Source organism: Ascaphus truei, chromosome 12 (assembly GCF_040206685.1).
Source record: "Ascaphus truei isolate aAscTru1 chromosome 12, aAscTru1.hap1, whole genome shotgun sequence".
Classification (NCBI taxonomy): domain Eukaryota; kingdom Metazoa; phylum Chordata; class Amphibia; order Anura; family Ascaphidae; genus Ascaphus; species Ascaphus truei.
In genome coordinates, this window is record NC_134494.1 from 22,720,312 (window position 1) to 22,737,025 (window position 16,714).

At 45.8% G+C, this 16,714-nt stretch overlaps 1 protein-coding gene across 1 annotated transcript in view; it reads right to left on the minus strand.

Moving 5' to 3' along the window:
- Positions 1–2,184: 2,184 nt before the first annotated feature.
- LOC142463809 (4-galactosyl-N-acetylglucosaminide 3-alpha-L-fucosyltransferase FUT5-like) overlaps positions 2,185–16,714 on the minus strand; it is a 46,099-nt gene continuing 31,569 nt past the window's right edge. Inside the window, exon 2 of the mRNA XM_075566637.1 lies at positions 2,185–3,496. Coding sequence (XP_075422752.1) covers positions 2,443–3,489 — 1,047 coding nt within the window. The 5' untranslated portion in view covers positions 3,490–3,496 and the 3' untranslated portion in view covers positions 2,185–2,442. The remainder of the gene's footprint in view (positions 3,497–16,714) is intronic.

Here is a 16,714-nt window from a genome sequence, read left to right on the forward strand (position 1 = left end):
CGTGTAGGTCGGACCATGTGGTGTACCTCCTGGAGTGCCCATGTAAATTGCAATATGTGGGGAAGACTGAGAGACCAATAAGAACTAGAATTATTGAACATCTGAGCAGTATTAAAAGATCTCTTTTAACACACAGTCTTTCCAAACATTTCATGGAAAAGCACCAGGGGGACGCCGCAGGTCTGACTTACATGCCCATAGAACATGTTCCAGGCCACTGGCGGGGGGGAGATCGCAATCTGGAACTCGTGAGGAGGGAAACTTTCTGGATTCATAGGTTGCGGACTCTCTCCCCCATGGGCCTTAACATGGAAATTGAGATAGCACCCTTCTTGTAATCCAAGAAAGATGTGAGACTCTGATGTGCTGGATTGAACTAACCAGTTCTTTTGTTTTCTCCTTCTGTTGTTCTCTCTTTTTTTTTCTCTCCCACAGTGCGTACCTGTTATCCGTTTTCTAGGCAAATGATGAATGATTGTGTCACTGTTCTATCACTCTGCCTATTACCCCCAGGTTATGCACATTGCAGAGTATTTTTTATTATATTTGTATAAAAATTGTAAAATATTTTTTGAGTTATGTTGCAGAATATCATGCCGTCTGTATCCCATCAGATTATTCACATCCATGTTGGAAGGTGAAGTAAATGTCTTCAAATTGTAAATGTGAATTTTGAATATACAACCAACCCCTCTTGAATATAAATGTGAATTCCTATGAAAATAAGAATTTATATATATAACGGAGCTCTGTCGTATTTTTCATATATCACACATTGAACAATGTGAGGTATAATATGTATATCGATTTAGAATTTTTCATTTGTATTTTAAATTAATTTTATTTTATTTTTCATGCCCCTGCAGTCCAATCATGGGATTTTTTCCCTTACAGCATTTGATTCATGCGCTTTAACCCTCTCCCTGCTGGGTACAATTATGACATTGACTCTATCCCATAGCATTAAATACGTCTGCTTTAACCCTGTCCCATTCCAAAATATTATTCAATCCATTACCCTGTTCCCACTAATTGAAATCCAAATTCATATTGTGGATAAGTTAGATTCCACTATATCACCCCTTAATTAATTGGAATATCTGTACCTAACAACATCAAAGGAATAATTAATCCTATCACCTCACACTTGCGGTTTTATACATGTTATATCATGTTAACCGTAACAATAGGCAGAGGATCCTATTCCCATTCAAAAGAAGTGCTCCCTTATGCATATAGATGTGTAGATGGTAATTAGTGCTGACCATTTTAATACACAAGTATGTTTTTTGATTAAATACCAATTATGGAGGGTACATATAGACATCAGAGAGTAGGGGGCGGTACACTCCTGAGGAAGCCACGCACCCTTTTTGGCGAAACGCGTAGAGTGGTAGCCGCCCTGAGAGGAGAGAGGAGAGATTTGGGAGCAGATACTCACACAACCGCGACCGGAAGTGACGTATCGGGACTGAGCGGAAGTGACGCATCGGAGCGAGTAAGGCAGGACCATCCACCCGAGAGGGAGCTCCAAGTTAAGACCCTTACAGTGCCTGCAAACACCTACGAATGGGAGCAGAACAACCCACTTAAGAGGGAGCCCACGAGGGGAAAAGGCCTGGAAGACGGCGTTCACCGCCGGAGGTGCAGAGTCCCAGAGAGTGGTGGTCCACACAGAGTCACACCGGAGGAGGCGGGTGAGCCTGAAGTTAACAACTTTCTCTCCTTGATCACAATGATTGTGACATATGCTTAAACCACTTTTTTTTATTGTAAGTGTTCATTTTTAACCCCATAAAGTCGAGTTTTTTTTATTGTACTGGTCTGCACTATGGTTATCATTTCTTTTGCATACACATTGCTGCTGAGCTGAGAGTTGGAGACTCCACTTACCTGGTTGAGAAATCCTTCTAGCAGAGACCATTGTGTGTCAAAACCGCTTGATTTTGACTTACATCTTGTAAGTAGGCAACACATATGAGCCAAGACAGAACACAGAATTTATACACTAATTTCAAAACTGTCTGCACTTAGATTGTTTTTTGTCTTTTGTTCTATTTCCCTTCATGCTCCCCCTGGATTACAACTGGAAAGATAACGCGTCATCGTCACAAAGAAGTATATTTATTTATTAAGTATATTTCTATTTCCTGATGGGCAGGTAAAGAGATAAACTAACTGGAATGGAAGCACATAATATAGAACAATAATAAAACACCCATATTTTTACCCTCTGCCTTTCTTCTGAGTGTTCTATCTCTTTAACATTAATTGTAGAGTCTCCTTTAATTAGGAGGGGTTAATATTTGCACATTAGCAACGGGACATAATACAGAAAATAGACTATAAACCTAAAGACCAAACTGTTTGTATAGCTTCCATAGACAAAGCAATCAATGGAATCTAACCCAGGTGATGTCCCAGCACACTATAATAGATTTGTCATGTGTACCATTTGGTCAGGCTAGGTGTGGTCCTGTAAGATGGGGCCTCTTTTAATGCTTTACATGTTTTACAGTAATGTATTATCCAATTAATGTATCCTAAAGGCTGCAGATGTGACCTCCAGTTGAAGTACTGCTGGTATCTCTGACTGTCTTTGTCTAGTGCCAGTAGGTAGGCAGCCAGTTCCCCAGCAGTGGGAAAGTCTTCTACATGGATAAATGAGTCTCGAGGAAGAAACCTCTCATAGTTCTCCCGAGGTGGGCCAAGAACTACAGGCACAGTCCCAGAGATGAGAGCGTTTTTCCAGAGCTTCTCTGTGATATAGTCTTTATGGATTGAGTTCTCAAAGGATAGGTAGAACTTGTATTTGGAGAGAGTTGTATGCAGATTCTTGCTGGCTAAAGGAATATGCTGCCGTCCATAGACATCGATATTTATGTATTTCGTCAGCTCCTCATAATACTGGACCCGTCTAGAGTGTGGGTTCCAGTTACTAACAGCCCAAGCCACCAGCTGTGACTTTTCCGGAAAGGTGAAGTTGTGGGTGCTGTTATACGTCTGCAGATAGCCGTAAGGAGTGAAGATGTCGGAGTCGGTGCGGTAAGACATGGTGAGGTTGATGAGATTATCCATGAGGCCTAGGTTTGGGCTTTGGCTTGGCGATTCCATGTTGAACCACACCCAGTACTGTCCCTTGGGTCTTGGTATCTGCGGCATGAGCGTTCTGGATCTGCACACATCTCTGTGATGGAAAATCACAGCACTTGCTGAGGAATACAAGCTGCGGTTGGCTGTGAAGAAGCAGCCGGGAGCTTCCGAGAGCTTTGGACACTGGTTCAAGGGGAAGTGCGTCCCAAAGGGCCACGTCCACAGCAGGATGAGCAACTCTGATTCTCTCGGTGTGGTCATCTGAGTGTCTGGGGGTTCTGTCAGTCGGGGGGAAGGTTTATAGAGAATGTGGGAGGAAAAGAATAAGAAGGCAAGTAAAGTCTGTATGAAAAAGAAGAGGGCACACTGAAAACATGCCTGCAACATGGTCTTCATTTCAAAGCTGCAAACCAAAAGAAAGAGAAACACAGCATGAAAAATATGGACAAATATGGACAAAAAAAATGTATGCAGGTTAAAGAAATTACTACTTAGAAGGATGAGGTTTAATATACTCAGTGGTAATATACTGTACCTGTATACAACAAAAGACAGGCTTTTCTGTCTTTTATTGTATACATTTGGCCACGATCAGAAGTACTCCCTTTGACAAATATGTATGCGTATGATGTGGTGGGTTTTGGGGTTCTGAGCTTGCTGGGATTGTGTGTTTGTACATTTCAATTTTTTTTTCACTGCTGCATTGCATCTCAGCCTCCCACCCCAGTGTGCATCTGCGTTGCCCCAAAGGCGCACAGCCTGATGGGGCTCCCCAAGAGCGGCACCCCTCTGCAAAGGACCAGCGTGCTAAGGGTTAACATTTGCTTGTTCTCTGTGGAACGTCAACCCCACCCACTGGAATGTTAATGAGCCATGAGGACGCAAAGAGCTTTTGTTCACTGCTGCATTGCATCTCAGCCACCCACCTCAGTGTGCATCTGCGTTGCCCCAAAGGCGCACAGCCTGATGGGGCTCCCCAAGAGCGGCACCCCTCTGCAAAGGACCAGCGTGCTAAGGGTTAACATTTGCTTGTTCTCTGTGGAACGTCAACCCCACCCACTGGAATGTTAATGAGCCATGAGGACGCAAAGAGCTTTTGTTCACTGCTGCATTGCATCTCAGCCACCCACCTCAGTGTGCTTCTGCGTTGCCCCAAAGGCACACAGCCGAAGGGCAGCCAAAGGGTGTGAGCCGTTTGCTGACGTTCGCTGATGTCTGGTGATGTAAAAGTGATGTTAAAGCTGCTCTATTTCAATCTAAAACTAGCCTTTTATCCCCTGTACCCATTTTTCCAACTCTATCTGTACGGGATTTGACTGTATAACCCCTGTTCTTTAATGTAACCATGTATTTTTTATACCTCTGTATCCAGGACATACCTGAAAACGAGAGGTAACTCTCAATGTATTACTTCCTGGTTAAACATTTTTATAAATAAAAAATAAACAACTGGCATCAGTTGTTTTGAGGTTAGTGGCCCCTCCTCCCAGGGTTTAAGCTCGCCCCTGCCCACTTTTTAAAGTAGTAGTTTTATTCATTTCGCTGTATGGACAGACCCACAGTGGTCGTTCTCCCTCCAACAGAGGTAAAAGAGAAGTTTCCAGTTTGGTGTTTGGACCTGCAAATTTGGTTATGCCTTGACGTGGCTTGGAGGCTTATAACACTTTGGCCAGACGGTTTAACTAAATGACCCTTACTGATGATAATATTATTATTGAAGTATTTAACTATATACTATTTAACTATATACTATTTACTATATACTATTTACTATACTACTATTTAACTATATACTGTTTACTATATACTATTTACTATACTACTATTATTGAAGTATTTAACTATATACTATTTACTGTCATATTGGATGTAGCATTGGGCTTTTCTGTCTTTTGCTGTATACATTTGGCCACGCTCAGTAGCACTCCTTTTGACATAAATATGTATATGATGTGGTGGGTTTTGGGGTTTTGACCTTGCTGGGATTGTGTGTTTGGCAATATACCTGTAGGTTGAAACGTATTTATTTCCACGTAGGTTGAAACTTTTTCTTGTGGAATGCAAACCGCTTATGTTTCAAAGACTCCACTTCTTTTAAAGAAAATGGGGGATAGTCTTACCGTTAATTTATCTTCCTCTAGTCCCTGCGTGGAAGTATCCATGGGATAGTGCCCTGACTGGCACTATCGTAGTTTAATGAATAAACTTTATTGCCCGAAAAGGGGATTAAGGTTCAGTTTTACTAGGCAGTAGTGAGCTATATAGCACATTGTGGCTCATTGAAACTAATGGCCCACATGGGATCCTTATTCAATATTTCATACATTTGAATGGAGTTCAAAGCTTCCCTGACATGGAGCGGTGGCTTCACAGCGTGTTGAATAGGGGATATAGGTGTTCTTGTCCAAAAGTTAAAAAATGGCATATTTTGAACTCTGCAACCCTAAACACCAAAAATATTGAATAATTAAGCAAAGGGTGGGGTGTTTTATGCAAGTGTGAGGGTCATCCAGTTAGGCAACAGTTAGGATATGTTTAAATGTAGTAAATATGGGGCAATTGTTCTTGCTTGAATCAGTGGTCTGTGCTGTTTGATTATTTTCTATAATTTTCGATCAATCATGGTCACGCAAAGCGCAGCCACAATGCTCCCAATTCCGATTGCCGGTTTCTCAACAATATGGCTGCCAGGGTCAACTTTGGCTCTGGCCTCCAATGGGGAATATATTGTACTGATCTGCGGAGGTGGGGGCATCACAGTTGAGCTTTGCAGGACTCGCATTAATTAAGGTAAATAAATAAGTTTCTTAGGGGGAGAGCCGGTTTCCCTAGGATGTGAACGGAAGTAGAGGATACTCCACTTTTGTTCCAATGATCGTGTTCACTGTTCCGTTGAAGCGGTGAGGCGATCTCCCCTAGAAAGCAAGCAATAATTGCATGACGTACCCTAATAAAAATTAATTAAAAACAGCGCGATCGCCTGTTAGAGCTAGTAGCCTGTACGTCATAGGGAGAGATGGGCAATTTATTCACCAACATTATAATTCATTGCCAATATGGTGTTTATTCGCAAATACTGTATGAAAATCCACGGATCCATTTTTTTTTTAAATGGAGGAGATATGGTGATGGAGAAAGAGGATGAAAGGAATATATATATATATATATATATATATATATATTATATATATGCTCAAAGCTGTGACCATGCAGCAAGCTTAAGCCTATAGGGAACCATGTTAAAAATGGTTATTGAGGCAAAAAGTGACACTGTGTGCTCATTTGCATGTCATTTCCCAGAATCCCTTGCTGCAGTGGAAGTGCTGTATGCTGGGTGATAATGGGGAAAGGCGGGGTTGCAGACCTGCCTAAGACATGTAGATGAGCACACAGCTATATTTGCATATATATATATATATATATTTGTCACGATAGGTTATGACAGGTTGTAAGTTACATCAAATAACTGGGTTTGAACTGAACAAGGCTTAGATATAATAAAGTATATTTATTCCTTTGGATAGGTGAACACACAATATAATACAGTAACAGGCAAGAAGTACACTTACTTTGGGGATGGGGGATGGGAAGTATGTTGCATAGCAATTCTCCAGCAATCAGGTACAATCAAGATGATATCAGAAGACACAGGATAAAGGGTTGACCACAGATTATATATCTTTTGTAACCCTATCCTTAACATTAAGTACAGGTGATTGGTTTTCAATTATCTGTAGCCACTCTCTAACGTGGGAACACATTTTGATACATGCCCTCCTGCTAGTTGGCACATGCGCATTAGAACTCTGGGGTCTCATTTCTGTAGCCCCACATTTGCATCAGGAATGCCAGCCAGTCTGGCAGATGGGTTTTCTGGCAGGATATTCTTTGTTGTGAGGTATTAAAGGTGACACTTACAGACTGCTCTGGTTTGAGTCATCTCTGCCCTCATGTAAACAGTGGAGGTGATAAACTCCTTTGAACAGCACTTAAACTCTAGACATTAGGACGCTTCCCTGGCCATCTGCTGTCCTTTGTCCCAAAGGAATTTCCTCTGGGTCTTGTCCTTGCCTAGGGATTCAGTGTTATTAGTAAAACACAAACATTTAAAATGTCCGGTTCCGTTGGGCTCAGCGAGTCCAAACTTCCCAGTTCTCAATGCCGGAACTGGGACACCATGTGGTCCAATTTGCGACCCGCTAGGACCTCGGGAACCGGAGTTACACAAATACACCTACAACCGTTTCCTATTTTAATACCCATAAACTCCGCTGTAAATTAAATCACGTTTTTTTACTAAATCCCCATTGAAAACAACGGGCTTCGCCGCCATAGACTTTCAATGGCAAACCACCGCCGTTGGCGGCTATGGGAATCCGCCGCCCATAGACTTTCAATGGGGCAACGCCGCCATTGAAGTCAATGGGGTTTTTCCACCATAGCCGGTCAATGGAGATTGGCCGCCATTGGAGTCTATGGGAAAAGTCTCGAACTTTCAAGGGGGTCCATACTCCGTCGGGTTGGTCCAAGAGGGTCAAGGATGGTTCTGCAGTCATGCCGGAGCAGTGACTACAGGTACCCCAAACCCTGGCCCTCTGGACCCTCCGGAACCGGAGATATGGATTCATGGTTTTCAGCTTTTCACACTTAGTCATTTTCCTGAGCGGTTTCTGCCGCCGCCATTGGAACCTATGGCGCGACCCGCTCTCTCGGCACGACCCTTCACGGGGGTCCAGGATTCGGGGACCCGGTGGTGGTCGAGTGGTGAGAGAGGTAGAGGAACTAGGGGCAAAAAGAATTGTATTCCTGGGTGCCCTAGAACTGTAGATTCCCACGCCACTTATCGTTGAACTTGACTAACAGTGATCAAAGCTCTCTTATAGAAAAAGTATCCGCTTTGCGGTTTTGCGGTTTGGACGGCAGCCAACTCGTTCCTGGAAAGCTCCGTCGAGGAATCTCCTTTGAAGTCAATGGTCCCATTGACTTACAATGGGAAACCGCCGCTCCTCCTCTCAGTCGCCATCTGCTGGTCTTCACAGGAAACAGGACCAAAACAGCAAGATTCGCCATTGAAACGCATGGAGCTCCAATGGCGGCCTATGGGACCCTGCAAAATGGTGCCTAAAAAGGCGGGAAAATTACACAAAGGGCTATAATCATTAAAGAACTATTAACCCTTGTATTCCTGGATGGATCCCAGTGTATGTGTGATGCAGACACCGATATAACCAGACATTACAATAAAACATGGGAACAGGGGAATATACATTTACATGTTATAACAAGGGTTAAATCACATTTCTGGGCCTCAGCCCAGTTAACCCCTTGTCTCCCTGGTGAGGTCAGGGGATGGCCAAATGGGGTGCAACCCCTTTAATACCTGGCCACCCCCTTTCTCCCTCTACATATATATATATATATATCATTATCATATATATATATATATATATATATATATATATATATATATGTAACCCTTTGAGTGCTCCCAAGAGGTAAGAGAGAACAACCGAATATCAGCTCAAGGATAGTAGTAAAAAAGATAATAATAAAGGTGATAAAGTAATGTAAATAGTGTTGTGTTTCATTTTGTATCTTTAACCTAACATTACTACATTCCCATATTAGGATTGTCAAATGGTAACCATTTGTGCATGTTTCTGATTTTTTATATGATCTCAATCAATATAGTACAAGTGACTATATAGGAATATATGTGATTTTGACATAGCAAATGATTTTATTCATGATGTCATTACATTTCACTTAATTAATGAGATTTTATATATTGATAAGTGTTCATACACATTTCTTTATTATACAAAGATATTCTTATATACACATATATATTTTGATTTGTATATATGTTTACAGTCTTATTTTTTTTAAATCTCAAATCAGATTCATGACCTATTATTATCTTTTCTTTCATTATTTTCTTGTTTATCACATTAATCACCAATTGATTAGTTTTTTCTGTTTTTGTTTGTATTTTATATTGTATTTTGATTTTAGTTTTTTGTCATGTCGGGTTTTTTGTTTATTTTATGTCTATGTCATTATTATTAATTGACACCAGCTGTCTACTTTGTTCTTGGGGGAGGTATAGATTGTATCTCACTCCCCCAACTGCATACTCCTTGATAAAGTGCCACAGTGGACGTGAAGCGCGTGGGAGGAGGAGTTTGGTTCTATTTCTGTCCGTTTTTTATGTAGCTTAATTAAATGGATTTTAACTTCCTAAACTGATGTTTCCATTAATTTTTCTGTGCACAGGCGTCTCTCCACATGTCATTTGAAGCTGTGTTTGAGGGGATATATAGATATATCTCTTACCTCTTGGGAGCACTCAAAGGGTTACATTAGGAGTTTGTAAGCTGCATATATTTGGTGCTATACAAAGCAGAACAAACTGCTCACATTGCATTGTTCACAATCAGGATGGCAAATCAAGTCTTCCTAAAGCCAGACATGCAGATGGAATATGATTTATCTCCCCCCTGCCTTGCGCTTGGCGACGGTGGACTCCGGGCAAGTGCAGCCTAGTCACTGCCAAGTGCAGCGCAGGGGGAATTTCCCATAGGGATTAACATAGCGGGGGTCCCTGCTTCTGAATGGGACCCCCTCTGCGTTAGTCCAACCTGGCTGCCACAGACTGCTCCTCACCCCATTTACTGCCACAATTGCCTTATGAAGCTCGGAGATGGATCGCAAGGCGAGTGACGACATAGGGGCGACCGCACTATCACTCGAGTACATACCGGCAAGCAGGAGGAGACGGACAACTTCGGACCAGCGGTCTTTCCGTAGTGGGCGCCACACTTCCCCATAAAGAGAGTTAATGCTTCTCTAACTCAGACAGAATGTGAATTTGATACCACTTGTTTAAAAAATTTTTTTTTTTATAATAATTGTATTACCCCATGCGCGTTCTCTGTGCTTTCCTCTTTCTTTTCCCCCCTGCTTCAAACTCTGCACAATTGTTTGCAGTCAGTCTTTACTCAATGAGCCACCCCTTAAACTTTTTAATTACATCAAAGGCAATCACTTATACAACAGGCCCAATATAAATGAATGTTTTTCCTGGAACCAGGGTCACGAATGATGTATGAATAGTTCTAGTAAGCTTAACTGATGCCTTCCCTCTTCCAAAGCACAAACAAGTCCTTTTGTCTTTCTTAGTTTTATTGAGAGAAAATCACAGGAAGAAAGGTACTTGTAGATGTAGTGAAGGTAGAGAGTGCTTCTCTGTCTGAAGTGCAGTGTATCAAGGATGAGGCAGTGTAAAACAGAAAGGCCTTGCTGGGGTAAATAGCAGGCAGGTACTCACTCAGAGTCCAGGGTGAAAAGGAAGTGAGGCGCAAGGGTCACACTAGAAGGGAAGTGAGACTATACTAACTGTCAGCAAGGACAGGGGGGTAGGAATAGCCCACTCTCAGCTAGGAGAATAGGAAATGCAGGCAACCAACACAGGCTGTGTAAACAAAATGTAGCAATAATGTTGCCTTTTCACATGCAGCTAGCTGCTGGGACAGGGAAAATAACAGGCAGCTGAACTAGGGAGAAATGAATCCGATGAGCTGCAAAGGGAGACAGAGAATATGGTATCTGGTTCCAGGACACTCCCCGTCTGGTATCTGGAGATACCACTATATTCCTGGAATATGTGGAACATATGTGCAGTACAACAAACATAACAATGCAAAGTTCGTGTCCACATAGCGATGTGACACCGGCCGTATCACTGGTTTCAAAGTCCCTTGGCCAAGGTTCTTTGGCAAAGGATGCCAAGCGGATGCACCGGTCCAGGTTAGCTGGGTGCACCACAATGTCTTTTGCAAAAGTCTCTGGTCCTGTTTCTTTTCAAACTTATGGAAGAACAGTCCTTTGGTCTCTGTGATTTCACCTACAGAGTGCATCACCTTGTAGGTATGCCAGTCATGGTAGCCAGTCGCTCTATCACCTGGCATTTGGGAGAAGAAGATGGCTTTTGGTTCCTTGCGGAAGCGGATCAACACTCCTGGAAGACTGGTTGTCAAGTCTGGTCCAGTGAAGAGGGCGTCGTTCAGGGAGACTCCCTGGTGCTGAGAGCTGGAGCTGAACACTACCCAGATTTGATCGGGTTCCTGAGGGTGGTAGACGCCAGATAATTGGAGGTACCAGCATTCTTCACCTTCCTTCAGTGGAGGTGCTGGCTTTGCGTGGCCGCTAAGGAATGTCTTCTGGATGAAGGCCACAAAATTATGTTTGGTCTCCGGTTTCCTTTGTAGGTCGCAGGGGAGCGAAGTGAGCCTAGAGGTGGCATGTTCTTTGTTGTTTTAGGAGGCGTCTTCTTGGTGAATGGAATGGTAGCGGGTTCACCCAACTGCCCGATCTGTCCTTGAAGAGCTCCTTATCCATTAACTTCCGGAATTCTCCATCTTCCATCGACGGTACTTGTTTGTTACTGTCCCTTGTTGTCTGGAACGCTGTGCACCCTAACTCAGCGGTGCATTCCTCTTGCACGAGAACGTCTCCATGTATTTTGGTGATACGCCTCTGTGTCTCTTTGTTAACTGCCGTCAGGAGGCTGTTTTCTCCCTGGACATGACGAGGAATACTCTCTTTTGTCCTTGTAAATCCCTTTGTGAAATGTCTCTGCGACTGTCTCTTTTTTGACGTGTGAGAGGAAAGCCTTTTTGCCATTGTGGCTTCACCTGCAGGGTGCAATCTTTTGTGGCTATGCCAGCCGTGGCAGCTGGCTGCTTTGCCACTTGGTATTCTGCGGAGAGGAACAACTGTACGTCTTAGCCGTGCCATTGCTCGCGGGAGGAACGTCCAATTGTTTATTGTCTTTTGGACGATCCCTTTGTCGGCCACCTTTAGGAGGTAACTTTCTTCCTTCAGTGGAGTCGACTCGTCATCCTTGGTTGTCTGAACCACTAAGCATCCTAGGCCATTGTCACATCCCCCTGATGTGAGGATGTTTTTGAAGTGAAACTTCTTCAGTGGCACCTAATCTGATGGGGTATAACGGGAGAGATGGGGGACGAAATGTGAAACGGAAGTGATGTCACGGCTCCCCCATCCCTCCCCCCCACATGCCTGCTTTGACATGCCGCCGCCGGCACCGCTCCTAACGGCCGCTGCTCCCCCACACACCCCTGGGCCGCCGTTAACCCCACACGTCCGCTGCCATGGGTATACAAAGATGGCTGGCTCAGAGCTTCCGGTGTGGGTGTAGTTAGATGGCGGAAGCCCCGCAAGTCCTTCGGCTGTGAGAGGAGGAGCCGCTGCTCAGCCTCTCTCCTCCCTACCTCCGCTTCCCCTTCCCTGTGTCCCGCTGACTGAGCGCCGCCGGGGCCGGAGGAGGAGAGGAGCCCCGAGATCATGGAGGCTAACCGGATGATGGCGTCGCTCCTAACGGCCGCCAATTCCCCCCACACGCCCGCTGCGCTGTCAGCATATGCCAGCGACGTGCCCTGTCGCCTCTCACGGCTACTGCTCCAGTAACGCGGGAAGCGGGGGGTGTAAGCGTGCCGCTTCCCACGCAGCACTGCCGGAGGGGGGGCCCTCAAGCCCGACCCCCCACTAGTCCGCAGCTCCGGGGGGGGGGGAAATCAGGAGAGAGGGGGCAGGACACAGAAAGAGAGACACACATACATACACACACACACACTGACTGACACACACACATACACATACACTGACTGACACACAGACACTGTGGCAAGACGGCCTCGCGGCGGGGTCAGTAAGACGCTAGACACATTGGGAAACGTTCAACTATAGTGGTTTATTAGCCACAACCAAAATAAAGTACGGGTGCACTGTCCCTTTAAGAAACTACTTTCTTGAAAATTAAAGCCTGTTCCCTTTAGGGAAACTAACTCACTTCTTGAGCCCTTACTAACAAGACAGCCAGCTAATCTGGTCATGCCCAAAACATATGCAACACAAAGTATAACCAATAAGTGTAATAATAAAGTCTTATCTGTTGCAGCTCCAAACAGCAAACAGGAACACGGTTCCGGGGAGCAGGCTGTGTCCAGCCTCGCAGCAATGTTTATCTTTATCCTGGGTTGGGGTCCCAGCTGGTCCCAGCAGCCTAGCTCCTCGCAGGACTGGGGACCAGAGCAGCAGCAGCTGCTACGGCTTCCAAGCCGGGAGAGTTCTCTCCACCTTCCTGTGGAAAAACAAGCTCACCTTGTGTGAGCAACTTCCTGCTTTTTAAAGCACTTGTTTCACTCATGAGTTCAGCCCCTGTTTAATCAGTCTTCAGCTGTGCTTTCTCTGTCTGTGGAGATTAACACTCAGTGATCTGGCTGCAGCATCTCTACATTCACTGTCACAGCCTACTGAGTCAGTGACTCTGTCACAACACACACACACACACACACACACACTGACTGACACACACACACACACACACACACACACACACACACACACACACACACACACTGACTGACACACACTGACTGACACACACATACACACACACTGACTGACACACACACACACACACACACTGACTGACACACATACACACACTGACTGACACACATATATACACACACACACACACACACTGACTCACACACACTGACTGACACACACTGACTGACTGACACGCACACACACTGACTGACACACAGACACACGCACACTGACTGACACACAGACACACACACACTGACACACATACGCACGCACGCACACTGACTGACGCACGCACTGACACACATACACACACACACTGACTGACACACACACACACACAGTCACACGCAGTCACACACAAGGAATCCACGCTTATTGCAAATACAGGGGATGTGTGCCAAGCACGCACGTTCTAAGTCCAAATTTATTTGCGTTTTGTCAATGAAATTGTATTTTGATTTTTAATTAAAACATCACAAACACAAATACAATTTCTTTGACAAAAGTCAAAGAAGTTTCACTTACTATGCGCGTGCACAGCACACACAGCTTTTTTTTGTTGATCTCAGGGGTATGACTTTGTCTCTTCTCTTCACTTGGCCCTCCTGTCACTTGGAGATGGCCAAGACATGGTTCAGAGAGGGATGTGTGTCCACATTCTGTTATCACCGTTCTGCGGGCGTCAACATAGTCTGGTCCGTGCCCTTTGTCGGTGCACACGTTGCCCACTGTCACCCATCCTAGGTCAAGTCTTTGGGCGTATGGTGCGTTGTGGGGTCTGTTACGCTGTTTACGGACTTTGTGCACCCTCAAGATGTCCCTACCGAGCAGCAGCAAGATATTGGCGCCTTGTTCTACCGGCGGGATGTAGTTGGCTATTCCTCTGAGGTGCGGGTGATGGCTGCCACGTCTGGTGTGGGAATCTCATTACTGTTTGCAGCCATGTGGTTGCACTCAATGAGTGTGGGGAGAGCTATCTTCACTCTGTTATCCACTGAACGTATGACGTAGCCGCTTGCTCTTCTCCCTGTTGTCTCAGTTGACCCTGCACAGGTTCTGAGGGTGTAGGGTGAGGCATTGTCTTGTGAGTTGAATAAGTTGAAGAATTCCGTCTTCGCCAATGATCTGTTACTTTGATCGTCAAGGATTGCATACATCCGGATAGCCTTCTCAGGTTGTCCCTGGGTGCACTGCGACAAGGCATATTTTGGAGCAGGATATTTTGTCACTTCCCTTTCCGCAAACCTCGGTGCACTGAGACGTGACAGATATTGGCTCTCCTTCTCCTTCCTCCCCGCCATGCTCCGCTATGGAGGATGGGTTGTTGAGTTGGTGGAGTGTCAGCGCCTCTGGATGTAGCGATATTACGTGCTTGTCACTTTTGCACACTACACATTTGATGTCTTCTTTACAGTTTCTGGCTAGGTGAGTCGTGGAACCGCAGCACCTGAAGCAAACTCCGAATTCTCCGAGTAACTTCTTGCGTTCCTCTAGGGACTTCATCCTGAACCCAAAGCACTTGTTGAGTGGGTGTGGCTTCTTGTGTATGGAACATTGCCTGTTTGGGTACCTTGGTTCCTCGTCTCCGGCAACCGACTGATCGGGAGTAGTCTGGGTCGTGGGGAACACGTCCGTCCTGTGGACCAAGATGGGTGTTTGAGTGTTACCGTATCTCGCCACTGGTCTCTCATTCCTCAGGTCGCTTGCATTGTGTGTGGTTTGCGCACCCAAGATGAAGCTGGGATCGTTCCTTGTCCTTGCCGCTTCGCGGATGAAGCTCAAGAAGAATGAGAATGGGGGGAAGGCGATTTGCTTCTCCCTTTTGTATTTGGAGCCTTGTGAAATCCATCTTTCTTGGAGGTTGTAAGGTAGCTTCTCCAAGATGGGTCTCACTCCACGAGCTGAGTCTAGGACGTTGAGACCTGTTAAGGGGAATGGTCTTTTCTTGCAAACTCCAGCTCTTGCAACAGGTCCCCGAGCTCTCGTAACTTCGAGTAGTCTCGAGTCGTGATCTTGGGAAAGCTGTCGATTCTTTTGAAGAGCGAATCCTCGACTGCTTCGGGGCTACCGTAGCACTCTTCTAGCCTTTCCCATACTAGGTCAAGACCTACTTGGGGGTGGTTTGCATTTGCAGCCCCGAGTCTCTTCGCGTGTTCCAGGGATTCCTTTCCCAGCCATTTGGCTAGCAGTCGGAGTTCTTCCCTAGCTGAGATGCCCAGGCTCTTGATTGCTTCCTTGAACGCGAACTTCCACATACGGTAGTTCTCTGGACGGTCGTCAATGTTGGTAACTCCCGTTTGCACCAGGTCACGCCGGATCATGTACTTGGCCATGTCTGTCAGGCCTGAGGCATCAGCGTGTTGGTCACCTTCTGAGGTAGTTGCTGGGGGGTCCGTGCTGTCGCCTCTTTCTTGGCGTGCACGCGTGATGACTGCTGGTCAGCGTGAGGGGCTGTGCTTTCCGTGTGGGTTTACCTGAATTGCGAGCCTGTTGTAGTGCATCCGTGTGCGTGCTGGCGTGTGGATCACAGTTGCGGCTGTGGCTATCCCAGGTAGCGTGTACCCTTAAAGGAACAGCGTCTTCTCCACGTGAACCTAGCAAGTTTTCGGTGTCTGTGGTATCGCTCCCGTCGTGTTGAGATGGTGCGCTGGTGTTTACACTGAAGAGGCTCCTTATGTAGTCTTCAGTGCGTTGGGCTGGATCCTCTGAGGCTATCCGTCTGTACGGTTGCTCCCTGCCGTCCTGACTCGCGGCTGCTTCTAGGACTTCAGCCTGGGCTATGGCGGCGGCGGCTTCCTTCTCTTGATTTAGGGCCTCTAGTTCCGCATCAAATTCGGCTTTCCTCAGCGCGGCAGCGGCGGTAGCAGTGGCTGCGGCGGCATTGGCGGTGGTGTTCTGCTCCTCCTCTTCTACACGCACTCTTTCTGCCCTTACGGCTGCCTCTCTACGACCATATTCGGCCCTGGCACGTGCGGCCTCTGCGGTGGCTCGCGCCTTGGTAGCGCTGGTGCTTGCGCTGGAGAGGTTAGATTGCGCTGATCTTGCTGACCTTGACGAGTGTCTGGATGTGCTAGAGCGATGTGACGCGGTCTCCAGGAGGAGCTCTTTTCTCTCACTTTGGGCATCCATGATAGCGGTCTGCACGATGCCATCACGTTCTAGGTCGATCGCCTTTTGCAGGTCGCGCTCTCGCAGGGTA